Consider the following 23,085-nt stretch of genomic DNA (forward strand, 5'->3'; position numbering starts at 1 on the left):
TTTCATTTCACATGGGGCCCTGCAAATTATGCAGCTGGTTCTGGTTCCAGGGACACTCACTGATATAACACTCAGAGACCTAGGTCACCAGCGAGGCCCTGAGGGGAAATGCTGACCAGGGGAGCCACATGGACACTGCCAGCTGCCACTCCTGCGGGGGCCACAATAGCCCACTGCCCTCTCCACTCCCACAGCAGCTCCTGCTACCCAGGAGGGGGGAACACCCACTGGACAAGGGGATAGGGGACTGGTGGGCCAGTGGGCATGGGGAAGGAAGCTCCAGGGATGCATGGGTCCACCCAGCAGGCCTTGAACCCTGCTCCAGGGCTCTGCAACGTACTCCCTAGGAGCGCTGCAGCCCTGACTTTGGGGACACATAGGCACAAGGCTGGACCCGTGGCTATGCCCCCTCCCATTGCTGAGTGGACTAGGAACACAGACTGACCAGATTCTGACTCCCGGATGCCTCATTGGTCCACACTCCCGAGGCCAGGCAGGACAGCTAAGTGCTGCTGACAGGGAGGCAGGGGGTCCCACACCTGTCCAGTGAGGAGTCCTGGGGGGCCTGCTGCTCATTGCTCACCCTGCTCCTATCGCCACCCCCAATCTTCCAACCCAGACTCCAAGATGTGCTCCCTGAGGCCCTGGGAGGTGGGCAGTAGGGGAAGACCCTGGAGCAGGGGCCTCCCCCCCTTCCCTGCCCTCCCCTCCCAGAGGGAGCACTTCCTGGAAGTGACAGGCAGCTTTATTGAGGGGGTAAAGGTGAGAGACTGGCCGGGAAGGGAGAATGCAGCTCGTGGGCAGGGGTGTGGGGAGCGAGGCTGCCTGTGGCGTCACACGTCCAGGTCCAGGTCCAGGTCGGACTGGGAGTCCCGCTTGTCGTACGTGCGGGTCTTGCGCTGCACGATGCCCGGGCTGAAGGCGGCCCCCAGCGGCCAGTGGCGGACCACGTGGCGGTAGGACGTGGCCAGGCAGTCAAAGTAGTTAATGTTGAGCTTCCGGGCAATGTGACGGCCCAGGTATTCCATCTGCTGCGGGGACAGGCGGCAGTCAGGAGAAGACGGTCCGCCCTGCGCCGCGGGCCGCGTGGGAACCGCGCTGTGCCGGAGGAGCGGCCCGTGCTAAGCCCCTAAGCGGTGGGGGCCTCGCGTAGGACGGAGGAGGGGAGGGAGTGCGTCCCGGGACCCACCTCGTAGCGCTCTGACAGCTGCACCAGCACCAGCGGCTCTAGTTTGTGGCCGCACAGAACCAGCTGGAAGAAGCACCTTCCGTAGGCTGCAGTGGGGGGAGCAGTTCAGCCCGGGGGCTCCGGGGGTGGGGGCTCCATGGGGCGAGGGCGAAGGCGAGGGGAGGCTCCGGGGGCTGGGGGCTCCGGGGGCCAGAGCCGGGGGACGGGGCAGAGGGCTGGCACCCTTCCCCCTGCACACCCTCCCCGGTCGGCGGCCGCGCGGTTCCTTACCGTCGGAGCTGAGCGCCAGGCGCACGTAGACCAGGTGCATAGGGCCCTGACACACGGTGCGGCCCTGGATGGAGAAGTGGTACGTGCCCCGCGCGTGGTTCAGCACCAGGCGGCGCCGCGCCAAAGACGAAATCATGAGCCACAGGCCCACGGCCAGGCCGCACGCGGGGAAGCCCCAAGTCTCCTGCTTCCGCACCTGCCGGAGCCGCCCGGACCTAAGCAGCCAGGGGGCGGGGCCGGGGCGGGGCCATGTGCGGGGCCGGGGCGAGGGGGCGGGGCCGAGTGAGCGTCGGGGCGGGGCCAGGTGAGTGAGGGGCCAGGGCCACTGTGAGGGGCGGGGCCGGGGTGGGGGCGGGACCATGGGCGGGGCCAGGGTGAGTGTCGGGGTGGGGGCGGGGCCGGGGCCGGGCGGGGCGCGGCAGCCCCCAAGAGGCCCGCCCTGCGCTGGGGCGCGGCCGGGAGCTCAGACCTGGCTCACCACGCCGAAGCTGACGAGGAGGAGGCAGACGACGAAGAGCAGCGTGCCCTTCCACAGGGTGTCCAGGTAGTACTCGAGCACGAAGACTGCGGGCAGCGTGGCGGTGGCGCGTGAGGACGGCCGGGCCCTGCCGGCAGCGGGGGTGGCAGTGCCAGCGCTCGGGCCAGAGCAGCCTCCGCACGCAGGGCCCGGGGCGCGGTCGGCATACAGGCCGCACGCACATCGGATCCCCGCCCCGCGCCCCGCGCCCCCACCCAGGCCGCCGCTCCCGAGGGTTCAGGGGGCGCCCCGGCCCCGGCCCGCGCGCACCGTTGGGCTGCTGCTGTGTGAACGGGTAGAAGCTGTTGTTCTTCAGGCGCTTGGCCAGGTGGCGCTGGGTGCAGAAGAGCCCCAGGGCCCAGAGCTGGAAGCGCTTGCCTCCGGAGGTCGTGGGCAGGCCGCTAGCCCGGCCCTTGGGGGCCTGCGTTGGGCACAGAGGGTCAGCGGGGCTCCCGCAGGCCGCCCGCGCCCCGGGCTCAGGGTCACGCCAGTACCTGGGACGACAAAGCCTCCAGGTCTGCGGTCCAGGAAGGAGCGTCTGTCAGACGGAGGGCGGAGGAGCGCCGTGGCGGGTGGTTCTGGCTGGGCCGGCCGGGATTCTAGAAGCTCTGGGCAGCGCGTTCTAGAAGGGGCTGTTCTGTTCCTACCTCTCTGTCGGAAGTGCCCACACCACAGAGGCCCCCTGCACAGCCCGGTTCACAGGCCTCGCCTCAAGGGCGGGTGGCCAGACATCCCAGGCCTGCGCTGGAGGTCTGCAGGCAGGCACTGCACACTGGACCTCCCAGCTGAGCAGGGCCGCCCTTACCCCATGGCCACTTTTGCCCAGGCGGAGCCTCAAACACAAGCACAGACAGCTCACCCCCCTGTCCCTGAGGGCAGGACACACACATTCCAAGATTCAAGCACTTCGGTGAATCAGCAATGCACTCCTACCCCTACCCTCAGGCTCCCAGCAGTTTTAGCCTTGAATGGTTCCTGCCGGCACAACACCTGGCCTCTCATCCCCACCTTAAGGACCACACAGAGTTCCTAAAAATGTTTTATTGTTTAAAAAATGCTTAAACATCCAAAATGTGGAAAGGGTGGCAGGCACCGCTGACTACCTGAGGGCTGGGGGTCTGGAGCTGCCTAGCTGGAGGAGGGGAGGCTGGTGAGCAGCTGCTCCAGGCACCACTGGACTTCCTCCTGGCCTCGGTAGGCCCGCTTCAGGCCCCGAGGAAGGCAGCGGCAGGACTCCAGGTTGAGATAGAGCAGGCCTGGGCAGCTGCTGATGACAGAGCTGTGGGGGCAGGGCACACCATGGGGAGTCGAGCCGCTGGTTCCCAAAAGACCCAGGCCCCGCTGGGGCTTGGCCAAGGTAAGAAGCCCTCTCTGCCCAGGCGCCACACCTGGCTCTGCCACCCACAGCCACCGAGGCCCAAGCCCAGTACCCTTGGTGTCCCTAATGTCCATCCTAAACAGGAACTTGGCCAACACGTGCTCCCCTTTTGTGCCCTGAAACTTGCAAGCCGTACTGACTCCAAGAGACCGGGAATGGGGATGCTGACCTGACTGTGCTTGGTGTGACCCGAGTGCCCCTGAGGTTGACAGAGCATAGGGCTGGGTGTGAGCCCCCACGGGTGGCTGAGAAGGCAGCCAAGGCCTGCTCCAGGTCTTTCTCACTGAAGCCCTGGCCACTCAAGTCCAGTTCCCGCAGAGTGTGGCACCACTTCTGAGTCAACAGGTGGCTGCCCTCTTTGGCTAGAGTCAAGCGATCTGACGTGCCATAAAGACCCAAGTGAAGCTGTTCTAGCTCTGCAAGGGAAGAGTGGTCATGAGTCTTGGGGCGGCAAGGGTGCCCACATCCCTCCCGCCCAGCCACCATCCAGAGAAAGCTGACCCTGACACGGCAGATCGTGCAGGCCGGCAGGTGTGATGCGGGCACAGCCACGAAGATCCAGCAGGCGCAGGTTAGGGGAGCCATGGAGCAGGCGGCCCAGGGCCTCGTTGCTTACAAAGTTGCAGGTGGAACCGGCGAGGCAGAGCTCCTCAAGGCTGGGGAAGCCTGGGCCAGGAGTCACCACTCGCCCGGAAGGCTTGGGCAGCCACATCAGGTTTAGGAGCCGCAGCACCTGGAGCGAGACCCAGGCTGCAGACGGGAAGGGAGGGTGGCAGGTGGGAGAGGCGGGGTGTCAGGTACCTGCAGCTGGGGGCAGCCCTTCTGCAGCCCCTCAACAGGCAGCTGGAGAGGAGTGCTGCTGCGGTTGATGCCGGTGCTCACCTCCAGGACCTGGAGCTGGGGGCAACAGCTGCCCTGCAGAGATGGAGGAGAACAGATTCAGCGGCCTGGCTGTGCCGGGCTCAGCATCCCGCTCTGCTGCCGCCCATCACCAACCTACCAGAAGCGCACCCAGGATGGCTGTTGTCTGGGAGCTGTAGGTCAGCCACAACTTGCGCATTCGGGGCCCTGCCTCCTCCAAGAAGCTCACCACGGCTGTGGACTCCACCTGGGAACCCAGCACATGGGTACCCGTCCCTTTGGCCCAGGCTTCTTCAGGGCCCCTGGGGACACAGGGCTCACCATGGAGTGCTGTATGTCCAGGCTGTGGAGCTGAGGGCAGGCTTTGGCTAGCATAATCAGAGTGTCAGAGGTTACACCATGGCAATCGGAAAGCTTGAGGAAGGTGAGCCGAGGACAGGACTCGCTAACCAGCTGTGGAAGACAGAATACCACCAGAGATTGGGAGAGGTCATGTGTCCACAAAGGAAAAAACCAGTGGCCAACACCAAACCCTCACTACTGCCTCAGCTATGACCTCCTTTCTGCCCATGGCAGGCCAACATGGTGCTCCCAGTTCTGACACCTCCCTGCTGAAAGAAACAACAGGAAAGGAGGCCCAGGCAGGCATCCCCGTGGGGCAACACTGGGCTCCAGGTGCCTGACCCACTTCCTGGAAGTACTGGGCAATCCCAAAATGTCATGGCTGGTGGGCAGGGCAGCCTGGAGCTCTCACCTTCAACACGGGGTGTACCTGGGACTTCCAGTGGATGAGGGTCAGCCTCTGGAGCTGCGAGAACCTGGGCCGACAGCAGAGGCAGAGCTGCACGGTGTTCCCACGCTGCCCGACAGCGGCGTCCCCACCCACCCCTTCCGCTAGGGAGACACACACAGCCGCTGGCTTTCTACCAGCCGCCGACAGGAAGCCAGGGAAGAAAGAAAAGAGAGAAGGTCTCACCGATTGGGCATAAGCCACTCCAGGGAGGCGAGAAGCTTCTTCTCGGCCTTGGCTTCACTCTTGGCGAGGCGGCCAGCCGGCGACGGTGACAGGGTCACGGTGTGCCAGAGCGCAGGCTGGGAGGCCGCCTGGTGCCAGCGGCGGCACACGCGAGCAGCCCTGGGAGGAGACCTGGGCTGAGGGGCTGCGACGAGACCGCGGTCCCCGTCGTCCTCACCAGGCTGCAGACAGCTCGGCTGCAGGGCCGGCCCTGGGCTCTCTGTGGACCCCCGAGAGGCTGCGCTCTGTCCCCCGCGGTGCCCCCGCCGCGGCCACCCGCCCGCTGGGCAAGAGGTCAGCTGGACCGTGCCGCTGCGCCCCCCGGGCCTGAGGTACCTGCCGAGGAAGGGCACGGGCCCATCGGCCGCCACCAGCAGCCCGAAGATCTGCAGGAGGATTTCCAGGGGGATGCGGTCGCCCCAGCCCGGGTCGGGCCCCGGCGGCGGCTCCGGGGCGGGCGCCATTCTAGGCCTGGCCTTGGCGCCCGGGGCGCGGGGCGCGGGGGCCGGCTGCCGCTGAGCGCGGCGGGCGGCGCGCCGGTGCACGCGGGGACGGGCAGGCCCCGGGCCCGGCAGCACCAGCAGCATGCTGTCCGACTGCAGCAGGTGGTACCCGGAGCCGCTCGGCGCCAGCTGGTCCCACCACCAGTCTTCGGCCGAGCGAGCCCGCTCCCCGGCCGGCTGCGCGCCCCGAACCCGGCGCCGGGCCCGTCGCGCCGCCCCGGCAGCCATAGCTCCCAGCCGAAGCCCCCGGCCGCCCCGGGGCGGCGGAAGGGGCGGGTCCCGCGGCGGAAGGGCGGGGCCTGGCCGACACGCCCCGCGCCCGACTTCCGAGGCGGGACTTCCGGCTGCGGCCTCGCGGGAGGCCGAGGCGGGCTGGGCGGCCTGCGGCTTCCTGCGGTCTGGCTGTGGGGTGGGCGCTCGGTCCGGCGGGGCAGTGGTTCCCGGCCCCCGCCCCCGGCTCCGGGCCCGAGGCGCCGCCGGTGGAGCGTGGCGAGACGCCTGGCTGTCGGGGCAGGGGGCGCCCGGCAGCTCTGCGCCGCCCACCGGACGCCGCGAGGGGCGGCGCGGGGCCCGCCCCCTCCCCGAGGACACGCCCCCGTCCGTGGACACGCCCCCTCCCCGCGGACCCGCCTTCGCTCCCGCCGGCCCGGGGCTCGCAGAAGCCTGGGACTCTCGCCGGGGCGGAGCGGCAGCCGAGGTGTGCGCGGCGCTGGGGATCCCCGTCCCGGGTCCGGGTCCGCCCCGGGGGCGGGCGGTGGTGACCCGAGCAGCGAAGGCGGGGCGTGGTGCCCCCTCCCCGCGTGCTGCCGGGGCCCCGCGTGCTGCGCCTCCTGCCGCTAGCGCGTTCCGGGTGCGCCGCCCCGGCACCGTCGAGGCCCGCTGGCCCTGCTCGTCGCCGTGCAGGTCTGTCTGACGTGTGGCCCCGCGTCCGCGTCTGTTTTCTTCGAGGTGTCGGAGGCCTTGGGGTCGCGGCAGAGCCGGAGCGTGCGCTCGGGCCGAGGCGGGGACGGAGGAGCAGGCCGTGACCCTGGGCTGTGCTGCGGGGCCCAGCGCGGGCCGGATGGCAGCACCCCCGCTGGGCCGCCTCTTGTCGACACACCTGCTGGTGGCCCTCTTTGGCATGGGCTCTTGGGCTGCCATCAACGGGATCTGGGTGGAGCTGCCCGTGGTGGTGAAAGACCTTCCCGAGGGTGAGCGGGGCGTGCAGGGGGCGCGCAGGGGGCGGGGGTTGGCTGCCCTGAGCTGCCGCCTCTCACCGCTGCTCTCCCCTCCCCGCAGGTTGGAGTCTGCCGTCCTATCTGTCTGTGCTGGTGGCGCTGGGGAACCTGGGTCTGTTGTTGGTGACTCTGTGGAGGCGGCTGGCTCCGGGCAAGAGCGAGCGGGTCCCCATCCAGGTGGTACAGGCACTGAGCGTTGTGGGCACAGCCCTGCTGGCCCCGCTGTGGCACCACGTGGCCCCCATAGCGGGGCAGCTCCACTCCGTGGCCTTCCTGACGCTGGCCTCCGTGCTGGCCCTGGCCTGCTGTGCCTCTAATGTCACCTTCCTGCCCTTCCTGAGCCACCTGCCACCTCCCTTCCTGCGCTCCTTCTTCCTGGGTCAGGGCCTCAGCGCCCTGCTGCCCTGTGTGCTGGCCCTACTGCAAGGCGTAGGCCACCTCGAATGTCTGCCAGCTTCTTCCAATGGCACCCTCTGGCTCCCCAACGACTTCCCAGAGCGTTTTCCCGCCAGCACCTTTTTCTGGGTGCTGACCGCTCTTCTGGTCACTTCGGCTGCCGCCTTCCAGGGTCTGCTGCTGTTGTTGCCATCACCGCCATCTGCATCCACAGCAGGTCTGGGGTCTGACCTGCGGGTGAGGACCCCAGGAGTGGAGGAGGAGGAGGAGGAGGAAGAGGCTTCACCGCTGCAGGAGTCACCGAACCAAGCAGCAGGCGCCCCTCCCAGCCCAGACCCTGACGCCCATCGGCTGCTCTCCGTCCACAGTGCCTGCCTGCTGGGCCTGCTGGCCATCACCAATGCACTGACCAACGGTGTGTTGCCTTCCGTGCAGAGCTTTTCCTGCTTGCCTTATGGCCGCCTGGCCTACCACTTGGCAGTGGTGTTGGGCAGCGCCGCCAACCCTCTCGCCTGCTTTCTGGCCATGGGCGTGCTATGCAGGTATGAGGGTCCCCGGCTGCTTGGGGTGGAGTTTAGGGATGGGCGCTGGGTTGTGGTGCGGCCAGTCCTGAACTTCTGCTCACCCGTGTAGGTCTCTGGCAGGGCTGGGTGGTCTCTCTGTGCTGGGCATGCTCTTTGGGTCCTACCTGATGGCACTGGCAATCCTGAGCCCTTGCCCGCCCTTGGTGGGCACCTCTGCAGGGGTGGTCCTTGTGGTAAGTGTGCTGGGAATACTGAGGCAAAGTGGTTGCGGTGGTGGTGGTGGGGGTTGCCCCAGAGCAGGGAACATCTCATGCTCAGCCTGCTGCTGTGTCCATCCTTCAGGTGCTGTCATGGGTACTGTGTTCGGGTGTGTTTTCCTACGTGAAGGTGGCCGCGAGCTCCTTGCTGCATGGTGGCGGCCGGCCGGCGCTGCTGGCAGCTGGAGTGGCCATCCAGGTGGGCTCCCTGCTCGGTGCTGTCGCCATGTTTCCTCCCACCAGCATCTATCACGTGTTCCGCAGCGGGAAGGACTGTGTGGACCAGTGTGGCTCCTAAGCCTGGGTGGATAGGGACCAGACGTTGGGCTGAGATGCCGCAGCACTGAAGTGCTCAGAGTCCGAGGAGGCCCTCCTACACGTGGGCGTACTCGTGGACACCTGTACACTCCATAGCAGATACTGGTCAGGGTGGGGACCACAGAGCAGGCCCAGAACCAGGGTCCGGCTAGGGCTGTGGACTTGGGCCGAGATCTGGAACCCATGTGGGCTTTACACAATAAATCACTGTTACTCCATGGATCCAAGTAGTTAACTCCTGTAGTGTCTTTGTGCAGGTGGACGTCTGCTGAGCTGGAGGGATGACATGAACCGTTCGGTAGGGCCCCCCAGCCTCCTGGCTGCTCATAGATTCTGGGTTGCGCCCTTTGAGCCCTGGACTCTGCTGCCCACCCCTCCATTGCTTGTTGGAACTTCCTCCCGAGGACTGACTACCGTGGTCAGAGGTGCGTGGTGCCCACCTGACACCAGCTTCCCCAGGATCTCCCGTCGGGTGGTGGGGCCTCTTCCTGTGGGGGCCACTGCTCTGCAAGCCTCCGGCCATGTGCTGGGAGGAGCCAGCGAGGTGCGAGGGTCCCGCAGGGGGCTGCTGCTTCATTGTGGTGCAGCAGTGGTAGCGTCTGGTCTGCTCGTGTGGGAGGATCCTCTTGTGAGGCCCAGGCACTGTAGGGGCTCCGTCAGTAGGGCTTTGAGGACACTGGGGTCTAAGGTTCCGGCCAACTTAGGGATCCTTCTGGTCAGGAGCATCGTTCCCTTCCCTGAGCCACAAGCGGCTAGTTTCTGGCTGCTTTCTGTGATCAAATGTGCAAATGCCGCGCACTGCATTCAGACAAGCATGTGCCTTCTCCCGGGGCCTCTGACCAAGGGCCCCTGTCCCTGAGCAGCTCACACCTGCCCCGGCCCTGGGACAGCGGTTGGGCCTCTGCTTGGGTAGCATCTGCAGGGAGCAGAGCCTTAGGCTGTGGCCTGTGCTGCTCTGGGTGGTCATCCTGCATAAAGAGCTGGAAGGGACCTGATGGAGGGCCAAGGCCACGGCCAGGCGGCCAACAAGGCCTCAGGACGCGTGGGCAGACGCTGCAGTGGGCAGGGGCTCGGGCTTCCTGGGCAGGCAAGAAGCGGAGGCCCATGGGGGAACCCAGGCTCCACAGGGGAGGTGGGACACCTGAGCTCTGCTCCAGCGGGACCGGATCTGGCACTGGGATCCTGTCCCCGCCATTCTGCAGCGGGGGCTGTGCAGCTTGGGTGGGTGGTGGGCGCTGGGAAAAATGGCTCCTGCTCCCATTTCCCTGGCTCCTTCCCACGATTGTCCTGGTTTCCGGAAGCCCTTTTAAACTTCAGAAGCTGCCTGTCCTTAATGTGGCCCGCACGTGGGCCTTTGAAGGTCCCAGGCAGGACCGGCCAGAGGACCGAGGGGGGCACCCGAGGCCTTGGCCGCTGAGCCTGTGGTCTGGGGCTGCATCAAGTATTGGGAGGGCCTGGGCTCCCAAGTGGCTCAGACACAGCACAGCCCTGAGGGCGGGAGGCCCCCACCAGGTCCCAGGCTACCAGGACATTGGCCGGCCTAGAAGAGGAGCAGGGGCCACAGGGGTTCACCTGGCTGTTCGCCTGTGGGAGTCTGGGCTGGTGGGGTGTGAGTGTGGAAGCCGCTGTCCGTGGTGGTGAGTGGAGAGCTTCAGAGGGAGGAGGATGAGGACATGGGCGTGGGCACACCCTCATCCCCCACCCCCAGCACCATCCCTGCCCACCTGGGGCTGGAGCCGCGTCCCGGTTCCTGCTCTCTTCCGTCAGGCGATGATCAAAGGCGTTTGCAAGAGCCTCATCTCTGCCCATGTGAGCACGTGGGCCAGGTCCACGGGCCACAGAGGAGTGAGGCCCGGTAGGACATGCATGCTCTCCTGGAGAGGGGGCAGGTGGCCCTGAACCTGGGGGCCAGGGCTGAAGTGGACAATTTGAGGAAGCCACTGCCCTTAGAAGCCTCAAGGGCCTTCCTGTCCCTGCCTGGTAGGAAATAACAAGGGGAGGGAGATGCTCAGGGCCAAGTCCCTGAGAGCTGCCTGGCACACCCTTCCTACCCACGGTCCCCCAGCATGGGGTCTGATCACAGGGCACCCACGCTTCCAGCTGGACAGCAGGTAGCCAGGGACCCCGCCTTACAGCCTTGCCCAAAGGGGCTCAACCCCAGGGCTGGGGGCCCGTGGAAGGAGACCCCAGAGGGCAGGCAGGGGCCAAGGCAGGACCTTTGACCACTGGCTGTCCACGGGAGCACTCCTGGGGAAAGAGCAAGGCCTGAGCCACAGGGCCACTGTGCCTGTCCCTCTACCAGGAGCAGGCCCCTCAGCTCCTCAGAACCAGGGAAGGGCCAGCGAGGCCGCGGCCTGCCACATGCAGGTTCCTTTCCTGGTGAGACCGAGTCTTCAGGACAAGCCGTGCCTGCACTTGGTGGAATGACAGAAGAGCCTTTGCCTGCCTTCGGTCCTGCGGTTCTCAGCCTACGGGCTCCCCAAGGGGTTGTGATTGTCTATGTAACCAACCTGGGTAATAGAAGGTTGTGTCCGTCCATTAGCATCTGCTCAGAGCCTCCACTGCGTGACCTGGGGCCACGGGACCATCTTTAAGGGGCTTCCTCTCCTCCATGGAATTCAAAGGGAATTTGAATTCCTAGTTTTTGTGGGAACAGAAAATGAGAATATGGGAGCACCTGGGACCCTGGCCAGAGAATGGGTGCAGGTCATCGGCCATTCCAGCATCAGCCACTTGGGCCATGTCCACCCTGTCTCAGGGAGGCTACGTGCCTGAGGTCCTGAGGCCACTGTGGCCTCGCCCTCTCCCATCACTGACCTCCTTCCAGGGGGCTCAGAGGCTAGTAGGATTCTGATGGGGTGCTGCTGATTACAAGACCCCCTGCCCCCACCCTGTGGTTGGGTGGGTGACCCCACTGATCCAACGGTGCGCCCATCCTCCTGCCCTCATGACTGAACTGGGGATGCTGCCCCTGTGGAGCAAATCGGTCTACTGTGACATCTGTCTGAGGATCTCAGTCATCCCAAAAGCCATAAAAAGCTACCCAAACTTCCCAGAGCAGACCCAAGAAGGAAGGTGCCGCAGAGGCAAGCAGGGTGAGAGGTGCAGAGGCAGGATCCAGAAAACGTGCTGGCATCATCTGGACCCAGGTGGTCTAAAGCGAGACCTGTGGGCTTCCTAGCTGTGTAGGCCCATAGTTTCTTGCCCCAGCCCAGGTTGTGGTGGGTCCCGCCTCCCTGAGTACCTGGGACAGACGGACCGTGGGACACCCAGCACCTCCCTGGGGGAACGGCTGTGCTGTCTGGGCAGCTCTCCCCGGCACACCAGTGACCTCCTCTCCTAGGCCTCTGCCTCCAGCTCTCCGCAGAGGGCTCCCCTGCCCTGCTCCTGCCCTGCAAGGGAGAGATTCCTGGGGAGTCACCCCCTCGCATCTGCCCCTCTCGGAGGAGCCAGGCCAGGCAGGGAGTCGGCAGGAACTTCCTCGGCCGGGCCTCCCTGACCAGGGCGCCAGATGTGCGCAGGGGAAGGCTTCTCTGTCCACACAAGAGGACGACCATTTTAATTTGCTGAAAGACAAGCTGCAAACAACTGTGGGATTTCCATCCCTTTGCAAGGGTGGTGGGGAAACAAAGCTAATTCAAAAGCAGACTGGAAAAGATTTCTTCCCGGTCCTTCCTGGCACCCCTGAGCTTCCCCACACATTCCCTTTGCTGTTGTTTAAGTAGGCTCCACGCCCAGCACCCAGCCCGATGCAGGGCCTGAACTCATGACTCAGATCAAGACCTGAGCCGAGGGATCCCTGGGTGGCGCAGCGGTTTGGCGCCTGCCTTTGGCCCAGGGCGCGATCCTGGAGACCCGGGATCGAGTCCCACATCGGGCTCCCGGTGCATGGAGCCTGCTTCTCCCTCTGCCTGTGTCTCTGCCTCTCTCTCTCTCTCTCTGTGTGACTATCATAAAAAAAAAAAAAAAAAAAAAAAAGACCTGAGCCGAGATCAAGGGACTGAAGCCTAAACGACTGAGCCACCCGGGCGCCCCCACCTACACTCCTCGTGGGGTCGTTCTGTGGGTGGCCCCACCTTGACCGCTGAGCTGGTGAGCGTCCACTCTGCACGCGGGTGGCTGCAAAGGGAGGCCCCAAGCACCCGGGGCAGCCCCGAGCACCCAGGGCAGGTCCTGAGCACTCAGGGCAGCCCCGAGCACCCGGGCACGAGAGCGCAGGGCGGAGAGGAGAAGGTGTTCACTGGGGGCCACGGTGCAGAGGGGAGGACAGCCGGCGGGCAGCCGAGCCTGGGGCTGGGAACCGGCACTGAAGAGCCGAGCCCGTGGCGAGGCCGCCGGTCCGCAGGGCCCTGGGAGCTGGGCGGAGTGGGCGGCCAGGAGGTGGAGGCTGGGAGCCTAGAGCCCGTCACCGTCCCCCGCCCCCCCCAGCCCTGCCCCTCTGCCCAGGAGCGCGGCTGGCTTCACATTTCTGGAGGGTCCACTGGTGGCAGGTGGATGGCCTGGCGGGCCGGGCCCCTCTTCAAGGTAGCTGTCGGGAGCCACAGGAGGAACTTCCCTGTTTCTGTGAAATGAAGAGTCACCAGCCCCACCCGTGGGCCACCAGGCCAGAGGTCGGCCAGGCCCGCCACCCCTGGGCCTCCCCTCTCCCTGGACGTGCTGGAAGCACCGGGGCTGGGGCAGGGAGGGAGGGGGTGTGGCTCCCGGTGTCTGGGAGCTGCCATTGCAGCTGGTGCTGGAGAGCCTGGGGGGCAGGACCTTGAGGGACTGGGCTCTGAGGGGGTGGCTCGGGAGGATCAGGTGCTGCGGTAACAGGAGATGAAGCTCGGGGTCTGGGGGGTTGTGCTGGGACAGAGTGGAATGGGCTTTAGGGGGACTGGGAGTCTGGGGGACCCGGGAACAGAAAATCACAGGCACTTGGGGGGGGGGTATAAGAGGGTTAAGACCGAGTGAGGCTGGAGCACTGGAGAGCGGGTTCCTGGTGTCTAAGGACGGCCGTGCTCTGCGGAAAGCGCATCGTCCCAGGGTCTCTGATTCATAAGGTCGGTGTCTCTCCTCGTCTTCAAGCCACTTTACAAACTTGTGTTTGTAAATGACTAATAGGAATGTAACTGTCAGCTGATTTCCCTCCTCCAGTCGTGGAAAAAGCCGGTTTTGTATCCATATGTAAGTTAATTCCAACAATCTCTCATTCTGCCCGGATTTATGATTCTTGGACTTCTTTGAAGCAGTTATAACATTCCTGAATCTAGGGGATCCCTGGGTGGCGCAGCGGTTTGGCGCCTGCCTTTGGCCCAGGGCGCGATCCTGGAGACCCGGGATCGAATCCCACGTCGGGCTCCCGGTGCATGGAGCCTGCTTCTCCCTCTGCCTGTGTCTCTGCCTCTCTCTCTCTCTCTCTGTATGACTATCATAAATAAACAAAAATAAATTAAAAAAAAAAAACATTCCTGAATCTCTTAAAGAATGACAAAATCTTTGACATGTGTTCATTTTATATCTGTATGAGAGTTATGACTCTGCCTTTTTCTGTAAGTTATCATGTAAACAGTTTTGGAGGTTTTCCACCAAGATGACCAGTGGCTCCCCTGGCCGAGCTGGGCTGGGCGAGCTGCCGTTCCTGAGTGTGCACCTCGCAGGCCAAGCCCTGGCATGTCTGTTCTTGGTTTCTAGGGAGGAGTCTGACGTGGCAACAGGATTATCATTTCCTAACTGTAGTTTTTCTTTTCTTTTCTTTTCTTTTTTCTTTTCTTTTCTTTTCTTTATTTTTTAGATTTTATTTATTTATTCATGAGAGACACAGGCAGAGGGAGAAGCAGGCTCCACGCAGGGAGCCCGACATGGGACTCGATCCCGGGTCTCCAGGATCACGGCCTGGACTGAAGGCAGCCACTTAACTGCTGAGCCACCCAGGGATCCCCAACTGTAGTTTTTCTTTCTTTCTTTCTTTTTAAAAATATTTTATTTATTTATTCAGGAGAGACACACAGAGAGTGCCAGAGACATAGGCAGAGAGAGAAGCCTGATGTGGGACTCGATCCCAGGACCCGGGGATCACGACCTGAGCCGAAGGCCGATGCTCAACCGCTGAGCCACCCAGGCATCCCTAACTGCAGTTTTTCTTTTTTTTTTTTTTTTTTTTAATTTTTTTTATTTATTTATGATAGTCACAGAGAGAGAGAGAGAGAGAGAGAGAGGCAGAGACACAGGCAGAGGGAGAAGCAGGCTCCATGCACTGGGAGCCTGATGTGGGATTCGATCCCGGGTCTCCAGGATCGCGCCCTGGGCCAAAGGCAGGCGCCAAACCGCTGCGCCACCCAGGGATCCCCCTAACTGCAGTTTTTCTAATTATAATTTTCCTCTGAAGTTATTTTGTGGGATTCTTTGTTTTTTTTGGTTTTATTTTTGTGGCCAATACGTCATTGGCCACCACTGACAGCGATGGAGCAGTGGTGGGTATTGGTTTTGTGGTCTGACCATTCAGTGAGCTCTGCAGATGGACTAATGATTTACAGACATCTAGTGCCTAGTGGATGGGAGGTAGTGGAGAATCTGAATTGTTCATTGTTAGTTTGTGTTTGACTCTACAGTAAGCTATTGTCATTAAAGAGGCCAATAGCAGGTTTGAGTGGCAGAAGAAAAACTCAGCAAACTTGAAGGCAGGTCAATTAACATGATTCAATCTAGGGAAGAGGATGAAAAAAGAATGAAGAAAATGAACAGAGCCTCAGAGTCATGTGGGATACCATCAAATATACCAAATATATGCATAAGGAAAATCCCAAAAGGAGAGAGGAGAAAGTAGAAGAAAGAATATTTAAGGAAATAATGGCTGAGGGGCACCTGGCTGCCTCAGTCAGAGGAGTATGCAGCTCTTGGCCTTGGGGTTGTGAGCTGAAGTCCCATGTTGGGTGTAGAGATTGCTTATATAAAGAAGAAAAGAAAGAGAGAAAGAAAAGAAAGAAAAAAACTTTCCAAGTTTATTTATTTTTTAAATGATTTTATTTATTTATTAGAGGAGCACAGGCAGGGGGAGTGGCAGACAGACAGAGAGGGAGAAGCAGACTCTCCGCTGAGCGGGGAGCCTGACACAGACAGGACTCAATTCCAGGACTCCAGGATCATGACCTAAGCCGAATGCAAATGCTTCACCCATTGAGCCACCCACGTACCCCCAGATTTCCCAAATTTAATGAAAGTGTTAATATACCATGTAAGAAACTCAATTCACTCTGAGTAGGATAAACAGGGACATCCACACCCAGAGACATTATAATCAAACTGCCAAAGTCAAAGACCGAGAGTCTTAAAAAGAGCAAGAAAGGGACGCCTGGGTGGCTCGGTGGTTGAGCATCTGCCTTCGGCTCAGATCATAACCCTGGGGTCCTGGGATCGAGTCTGGCATTGGCCTCCCTGCCAGGAGCCTGCTTCTCCCTCTGCCTCTGGCTCTGCCTCTCCCTGTGTCTCTCATGAGTAAATAAATAAAACCTTTAAAAAAAACCCAAAAACCATGGAGACCAAGATGGGAGGATGGCATAGTCCAAGTGCTGAAAGAAGAAGCTGTTGGCAATTCTGTATTCAGCAAAACTACCTTTAAAATATGAAGGAGGGGATCCCTGGGTGGCGCAACGGTTTAGCGCCTGCCTTTGGCCCAGGGCGCGATCCTGGAGACCCGGGATCGAATCCCACGTTGGGCTCCCGGTGCATGGAGCCTGCTTCTCCCTCTGCCTATGTCTCTGCCTCTCTCTCTCTCTCTGTGACTATCATAAATAAATAAAAAAATAAAAAAAGTAAAATAAAATATGAAGGAAAAAAAATAATATAAAATATGAAGGAGGGATCCCTGGGTGGCGCAGCGGTTTAGCGCCTGCCTTTGGACCAGGGCGCGATCCTGGAGACCCAGGATCGAATCCCACGTTGGGCTCCCGGTGCATGGAGCCTGCTTCTCCCTCTGCCTATGTCTCTGCCTCTCTCTCTCTCTCTCTGTGTGACTATCATAAAAAAAAAAAAAAAAAATGAAGGAAAAAATTAAGACACTCCCAGATAAATAAAAACTGAGAGAATTTATCACTAGCAGACCTTCTCTATATGAAATATTTTTTTTTCTATATGAAATATTAAAGGTAATCCTTCAGGCTGAAAAACACTAGACAGTAACTCAAATCCGTATAAAAAATAAAGAGCACTGGTAAAGGTGACTACATAGGTATTTACGAAATCCTGTACTCATGCATTTTTTTTCTATTAACTCTTTTTCTTGTCCTATCTGATTTAAAATGCAACTGCATAGGAGTGTCTGGGTGGCTCAGTCAGTTAAGTGTTTGTCTTTGCCTCAGGTCATGGTCTTGGGGTCCTGGGATGGAGCCCGGCCTCGGGCTCCCAGCACAGCGTGGAGCCTGCCTTTCCCTCTCCTTCTGCCCCTCACTTGCTATCTCAAATAAATAAATAAAATCTTAAAAACAACAACAATGCTCTATCTACTCAACAATGTCATAATACATATTGCTTTCTGGTGAATATAGGACATTCTCCAGTACAGACATTTTTAGGCCATAAAGAAAGTCTCAATAAATTTAGAAGGATTGAAATCATATGGAACATGTTCTCTGACCACAAATTAAAATTCACAAAAAATTAGAAATTAAAAATCAATAACAGAGGCAGCCCGGGTGGCTCAGCGGTTTAGCGCCGCCGTCAGCCCAGGGGGTGACCCCGGAGACCTGGGATCGAGTCCCACGTCAGGCTCCCTGCATGGAGCCTATTTCTCCCTCTGCCTGTGTCTCTGACTCTCTGTGTGTCTCTCATGAGTAAATATATAAAATCTTTTAAAAAAAGGAAAAGAAGTAAAACTATTTCAATTCTCAGGTGACATGACCCTATGCATAGAAAATCTTAAGGAATCCAGAAAAAATAATTAGAACTAAAAAGCAAGGTTGTGGAGACCAGATCAATATACAGAAACCAGTTGTCTTTATATACTAGCAATGAACAATTCGAAGAGAGATTATGAAAAAGTCATTTATGATAGCATCAAAAATAATTAAATACTTGGAAATAAATTTAACAAAAACCGAGTTGTATGATGAAAACTACAAAATATTGTTGAAAACAATGAATTTGGGGTGCGTCCTAGATCTTAGCTCATGTCATGATTTGAGGGTCATGAGATGAAGCCCAGAATTAGGCTCTGTGCTCAGCGTGGAGTCTGCTAGAGTTTTTCTCTCTTAAGTTAATGGAAACATTCCAAATTCATGGATTGAAGACTTTTTATGATGGCATCACTCTCCATATTGATCTACAGATTCAAGAAATTCCTATCAAAATTCTAAGGTTTTTTCTAATGCAGAAATCAATAAGCTGATGCTAACATTCATAACAAAATGCAACAGATCCAGAATACCCAAAACAATCTTTATAAAAAGAATAAAGTTGGAAGAATTACACTTCCCAATCACAAAACTTACTACAGAGCTACACTAACCAAGACCAAGCAGTACTGGGGTGCTCGGCTGGCTCACTTGGTAGCATATGTGACTCTTGATATCCGGGTCATGAGTTCAAGCCCCATGCTGGGCATAGAGATTACTTTAAAAAAAAAAAAAAAAAAGACTGGGCAGTACTGGTACCAATGTAAGAAGAGACATGAGATCAATAAAATAGAATCAGGAGTTCTGAATGAGATATTACACTTATGGCTAATTGATTTTTAACAAAAATGCCAAGACAGGGCAGCCCCGATGGCCCAGTTTAGTGCCGCCTTCGGCCTGGGGTGTGGTCCTAGAGACTCGGGATCAAGTCCCACGTTCGGCTCCCTGTGTGGAGCCTGCTTCTCCCTCTGCCTGTGTCTCTGCTTCTCTCTGTGTGTCTCTCATGAATAAATAAATAAAATCTTAAAAAAAAAAAAACAAAAAAAAAACAAAAAAAAAACAGACAGCAACAAGAGACAAAGAAAGACACTTATATAACCATAGAAGGGACACTCCAGCCGGAAGATATAAGTCTTGTGCTAATTTGTTCCAGAATTCCTAAAAAAGTAGTACCATGTGGCAGAAGTTTATCTTCTTTTCTCCAGTATGGAAGCACCCAAATAAATAAGGCATCTAATCGCACACATAAAAGAAGCGGTCTAATACAATAATAGTAGGGGACTTCGACACTCCACTGACATCAATGGACAGCTCATCCAAACAGAAAATCAACAAGGAAACGGTGGCTTTGGATGACACATTGGACCAGATGGGTCTAACAGATATTCAGAACATTCCATCCTAAAACCCTGGAATACACATTATTTTCAAATGCAAATGGAAGATTCTCCAGAACAGAACAGATCACATACTGGGTCACATAACAAGTCTCAATAAATACAAAAAGATTGAAGTCATACCATGCATCTTTTCCAAACACAAAGCTAGGAAACTAGAAATCAACCACATGAAAAAATCTGGAAAGAGCACAAATACATGGAAGTTAAATAACATGCTACTAACCAATAAATGGGTCAAATAAGAAATCAAAGAGGAAATTTTAAAAATAAATGGTGATACGGGATCCCTGGGTGGCGCAGCGGTTTGGCGCCTGCCTTTGGCCCAGGGCGCGATCCTGGAGATCCAGGATCGAATCCCACGTCAGGCTCCCGGTGCATGGAGCCTGCTTCTCCCTCTACCTGTGTCTCTGCCTCTCTCTCTCACTGTGTGCCTATCATGAATAAATAAAAATTAAAAAAAAATGGTGATAAATGAAAATGAAGGGCAGCCCCTGTGGTGCAGCAGTTTAGTGCTGCCTGCAGCCTGGAGTATTATCCTGGAGACCCAGGATCGAGCTCCATGTCCGGCTTCCTGTATGGAGCCTTCTTCTCCCTCTGCCTGTGTTTCTGCCCCTCTCTCTCTGTCTCTATGAATAAATAAAATCTTAAAAAAAAAATGAAAACACAATGGTCCAAAATCTTTGGGATGCAGCAAAGCTGATCTAAGAGGGGAGATCATAACAGTACAGGTCTAACTTAAGAAACAAGAAAAATCTCAAACAACCTGACTTTATACCTAAAAGAGCTACAAACAGAAGAACAAATACAAAACCAGTAGAAGGAAGAAAATAATGAGTAGAGCAGAAGTAAAAGAAACAGAAACCAAAAAAGCAATAGAACAGGAGCTAGTTCTTTGAACAGATCAACAAAACTAACAAACCTTTAGCCAGACTCATCCACAAAAAGAAAAGGATCAAAACCCTCCTAGGAGTGGAGATTCTGGTCACAGGAAGGAACATAGAAATTAACCCAAATTATGGGTATTGTATTTCTCACCCTGGGAGAATAATACAGGATTTGGAAAATCCAATCTGAGATTTCTTTTGAAAACTTGAGGGAAGCAAACCTATAGTTTGACACTTGCTACACCCACATAAATAACTGGGTCACACTTATTGAAACCAGCCTCGTTTTATGGCCTAAAGTGATTTTTATTTGAAAAAAGAATTTAATTGAAGGTGGGGGGAGACAGTAATAAACTATAGGAATAAAAAAAATACATTAATGGTATTTTCATTATTTTTTAAAAAGATTTTATTTATTTATTCATGAGACACAGAGAGAGGCAGAGACATAGGCAGAGGGAGAAGCAGGCTCCCTGCGGGGAGCCCAACATGGGACTCGATCCCGGGTCTCCAGGATCAGGCCCTGCGCTGAAGGCAGCGCTAAACCGCTGAGCCAACGGGGCTGCCCTATGAAATACTATTTAAAGAAATACTTTCAAAAAAAAAATAAAAAATAAAGAAATACTTTCTTTTTAAAAAAAATATTTTTCGGAGAGAGAAAGAGAGTGCTCATGCATGAGAGAGCAGGGGTGGGGGGAGAAGCAAACTCCACGCTGAGCAGGGAGCCAAACTCAGGGCTCCATCCCAGAACCCAGAGATTATGACCCGAGCTGAAGGCAGACGCTGAACCCACTGAGCCACCCAGGTGCCCCAGACACTTCCTTTTTGTAGATTTGCAAATATGGTTCTGTAGAGATTCAGTTGTTTTCTCCCGTAGGAAAAGCCAATTTCCATCTATATTTAAATTCATTTAAAAAATGTAAATGTCATAAACACATTATTTTACAGATTAGAAAACTGAATTTTAAAAACAAACCAAAAAGTCATTTCATCATTCCTTTACTCCACATAAATTTGTGGCTTTTGAACTTGTAATCGCTTCCTTGTTCTCTCACTGGTTAATGAGTTAAAGAGGCTTTTGCCGCATGGTTCTAGGTTTTTAGGAATGCTGGAGCAGGGGATCCCTGGGGGCTCAGCGGTTTGGCACCTGCCTTCCACCCAGGGCATGACCCTGGGGTTCTGGGATCGAGTCCCACGTCGGGCTCCCTGCATGGGGCCTGCGTCTCTCTCTGTCTCATGAATAAATAAATAAAATCTTTAAAAAAAAAAAAAAAAGGAATGCTGGAGCAAATTACTACACACCTGGTGGCTTACAGTGACAGCGACTGGAGCGCTGGAGGCTCGAGCCTGAGCTCAGGGCGGGCAGGCTCCTGCGCAGGCTGAGGGTGACCTGTTCCCAGGCCCTTCACCCGGCAGGTGATGCCACGATCCCGGGGTCCCTGGGCTTGGGGGCACATCACTGTGCCCCCACCTCGGCCTTCACGCCAGCCTTGCCTCTGTGTCAGGTCAGCTCCTGGGTTTAGGGCCCATCGTCCTCTGGGATGATCTCTTCAGAGAACTTTACTCAAGGACACCTGCAACTACCCTGTTTCCTAATAACGTCACCTCACAACTGGCAGAGCTGAGGACTTGGACATGTTTTGTGCAGGGATGTTGTTCAGTCACGACACACATGTTCGTTTTATGTGTGAGAATCATTCTTCTTAGTAAATACACTTAGACTTTTTTATTTTATTTATTTATTTTTTTATAAGAAACAAGTTTTGTAGACTCAAGGACCTGGGAGCACAGAGGTGCTGGGAGATCTGGGAGGTGTTCTGGGCAGTGGGGGGCTGATGGGCAGCACTGGGGTGATTGTGTCTGCGGTTTGGACCAGGAGTAGCGATCACTCAGGGGAGGTTTTCTTAGCACTCCTGGGGCCCAGCCACCGCAGTTTTGGGGAACTGACTTCACATAGCACCATGAGGGGTGGGGTCCCCCCATTCAGTCCAGGGGCCTTTGTCTGGGACAGAAGCCCCAGTCAGTCCAGGGGCCTTTGATGTGAGGATAGAACAGAGTGCATCCGATCGTGCATTTGGGGAGTGGGAACTGGCTGTACCTTGTTTCCTAAAAGTGGGCAAGAAAGCCCCTACCCGCTGCAGTCCCAGCCCCAGGGTGGCTGGCCCAGGCTTCCAGCAGTGTCTGAGGCCACGTGGCTACTCTCGGCCGCTGCTGTCACTTCCCCGACGCCCTCGAAGCACCTCTCTGTGGCCTGCACTAGCTCCTGGACCTGCGTGGCCGCACACGACGGGGTTAGCGGGGAGGCTGCCGGCACCTGGGAACAGCTCTGGATCCGCTGTCAGCAGCCTGGATGCCAGGGGCAGGGCCGCTCAGAGGACGGACGGGTCCCTGTCTTCCCTGGAGCGACGGCTGCGTGCCTTCATCCGGGTAAGGCGCCCAGCATTTGTTACAACGGGGACAAGGTGATTCTGGACACAGGCCCCTCCTGGCCCAGGACGGCTGGGCTGGCGCGTTCCCTGGTGGTGGAGGCGGACTGCACCTGTGCCCTCCCGTACAGGATGGGGGGGTGGTTAGCACTCAGGGAGGGAGGGGGGTCGCAGGAGCCCGAGGCACCTGGAGCGGGTGCCCCCGCGGGAAGAGGGGGCTCCAGGCGCTTGGAGGAGCAGGGGGCTCGAGGCACCTGGAGGAGGGAGGGTGCGGGGGTGGGGTGGGGGGTGGGGCCTGCGGGAGCCCGAGGCACCTGGAGGAGGTGGGGGGGCTCGAGGCACCTGGACAGGGGTGGGGGTGGGGGGAGTGGGGCTCGAGGCACATGGAGGAGGGAGGAGGGGGGACTCGAGGCACCTGGACGGGGGGGGGGGGGGGCTCGAGGCACCTGGACGGGGGGCGGGGGCGGCTCGAGGCACCTGGAGGAGGGGGGGCCCGAGGCACCTGGAGGGGGGGTCCCAAGGCACCTGGAGGGGGGTCCCGAGGCACCTGGAGGAGGGGGGTCCCGAGGCACCTGGAGGGGGGAGTCCCGAGGCACCTGGAGGAGGGGGGTGCGGGGGGGGGGGCCGCGGGAGGGCTGCCCGGCGCGCCGACGGCTTCAGCGCCGCGAGCGTCGGGAGCCGTCCAGTGAGGCGGGGCTGCCAGGCTCGGGCGGCCGCCGCAGGGTGCCCAGACCCGCGTGCCCGACCCCCACCCCAGGATGCGGCTCCTGTCCGACGAACAAGGCCCCAACCTCATTCTGCAGCGAGGAGAGCGAGGTCCACGGAGGGCGCGGAGTGGGGAGCGCGCGGGCCGCCCCGCCGCTCCAGGCTCCCGCTGCCCGTACGTGCGGCCCCTGCCCGAGCCTCGGCGGCTCTGTGCGGGGACAAGACCCCGGCGGGAGCGGGGCGCCCCGAGCGCGGAGGGCGGGAGCGAGCTGGGCGGTCAGCAGCCCGCGGAGCCGCCAGGGTGCGCTGATCCGCCGCCGCCGCGAGCACCCTGGGGCGTGGCCTCCGGGCTCCGCCCACC

General features: G+C 58.3%; 3 protein-coding genes across 7 annotated transcripts; 1 reads left to right on the top strand and 2 right to left on the bottom strand.

Annotated features, from left to right (window-relative positions):
* Positions 1 to 727: 727 nt before the first annotated feature.
* Positions 728 to 2,786, bottom strand: CATSPERQ (catsper channel auxiliary subunit theta). Its single transcript, XM_077846653.1, has 6 exons — positions 2,782 to 2,786; positions 2,247 to 2,470; positions 1,929 to 2,023; positions 1,460 to 1,655; positions 1,190 to 1,275; positions 728 to 1,031 (listed from the first exon to the last, which is right to left on the bottom strand). The coding sequence occupies exons 1-6, from the start codon at positions 2,784 to 2,786 to the stop codon at positions 834 to 836; spliced, it is 804 nt and encodes a 267-aa protein (XP_077702779.1). The 3' UTR covers positions 728 to 833.
* On the top strand, positions 1,862 to 8,667 carry SLC52A2 (solute carrier family 52 member 2). Of its 3 annotated transcripts, none has more exons than XM_077847692.1 (5): positions 1,862 to 2,003; positions 6,682 to 6,923; positions 7,012 to 7,888; positions 7,991 to 8,103; positions 8,213 to 8,667. In XM_077847692.1, the coding sequence occupies exons 2-5, from the start codon at positions 6,794 to 6,796 to the stop codon at positions 8,437 to 8,439; spliced, it is 1,347 nt and encodes a 448-aa protein (XP_077703818.1). In that variant the 5' UTR covers positions 1,862 to 2,003; positions 6,682 to 6,793; the 3' UTR covers positions 8,440 to 8,667. The 3 variants fall into 3 exon arrangements, with proteins under 3 accessions (XP_077703818.1, XP_077703817.1, XP_077703819.1); XM_077847691.1 differs by lacking the exon at positions 1,862 to 2,003 and adding an exon at positions 6,096 to 6,430; XM_077847693.1 differs by lacking the exon at positions 1,862 to 2,003 and adding an exon at positions 6,103 to 6,430 and having other exon boundaries at positions 7,980 to 8,103.
* On the bottom strand, positions 3,003 to 5,983 carry FBXL6 (F-box and leucine rich repeat protein 6). Of its 3 annotated transcripts, none has more exons than XM_077847689.1 (9): positions 5,567 to 5,983; positions 5,192 to 5,350; positions 4,988 to 5,033; positions 4,537 to 4,668; positions 4,355 to 4,462; positions 4,156 to 4,269; positions 3,856 to 4,087; positions 3,524 to 3,770; positions 3,003 to 3,255 (listed from the first exon to the last, which is right to left on the bottom strand). In XM_077847689.1, exons 1-9 carry the CDS (start codon positions 5,959 to 5,961, stop codon positions 3,105 to 3,107), a joined length of 1,584 nt encoding a protein of 527 aa, XP_077703815.1. In that variant the 5' UTR covers positions 5,962 to 5,983; the 3' UTR covers positions 3,003 to 3,104. The 3 variants fall into 3 exon arrangements, with proteins under 3 accessions (XP_077703815.1, XP_077703816.1, XP_077703814.1); XM_077847690.1 differs by having other exon boundaries at positions 4,237 to 4,269; positions 4,970 to 5,033; positions 5,567 to 5,982; XM_077847688.1 differs by having other exon boundaries at positions 4,970 to 5,033; positions 5,567 to 5,981.
* Positions 8,668 to 23,085: the final 14,418 nt, after the last annotated feature.

Source organism: Canis aureus, chromosome 14 (genome assembly GCF_053574225.1).
Source record: "Canis aureus isolate CA01 chromosome 14, VMU_Caureus_v.1.0, whole genome shotgun sequence".
Taxonomy (NCBI): domain Eukaryota; kingdom Metazoa; phylum Chordata; class Mammalia; order Carnivora; family Canidae; genus Canis; species Canis aureus.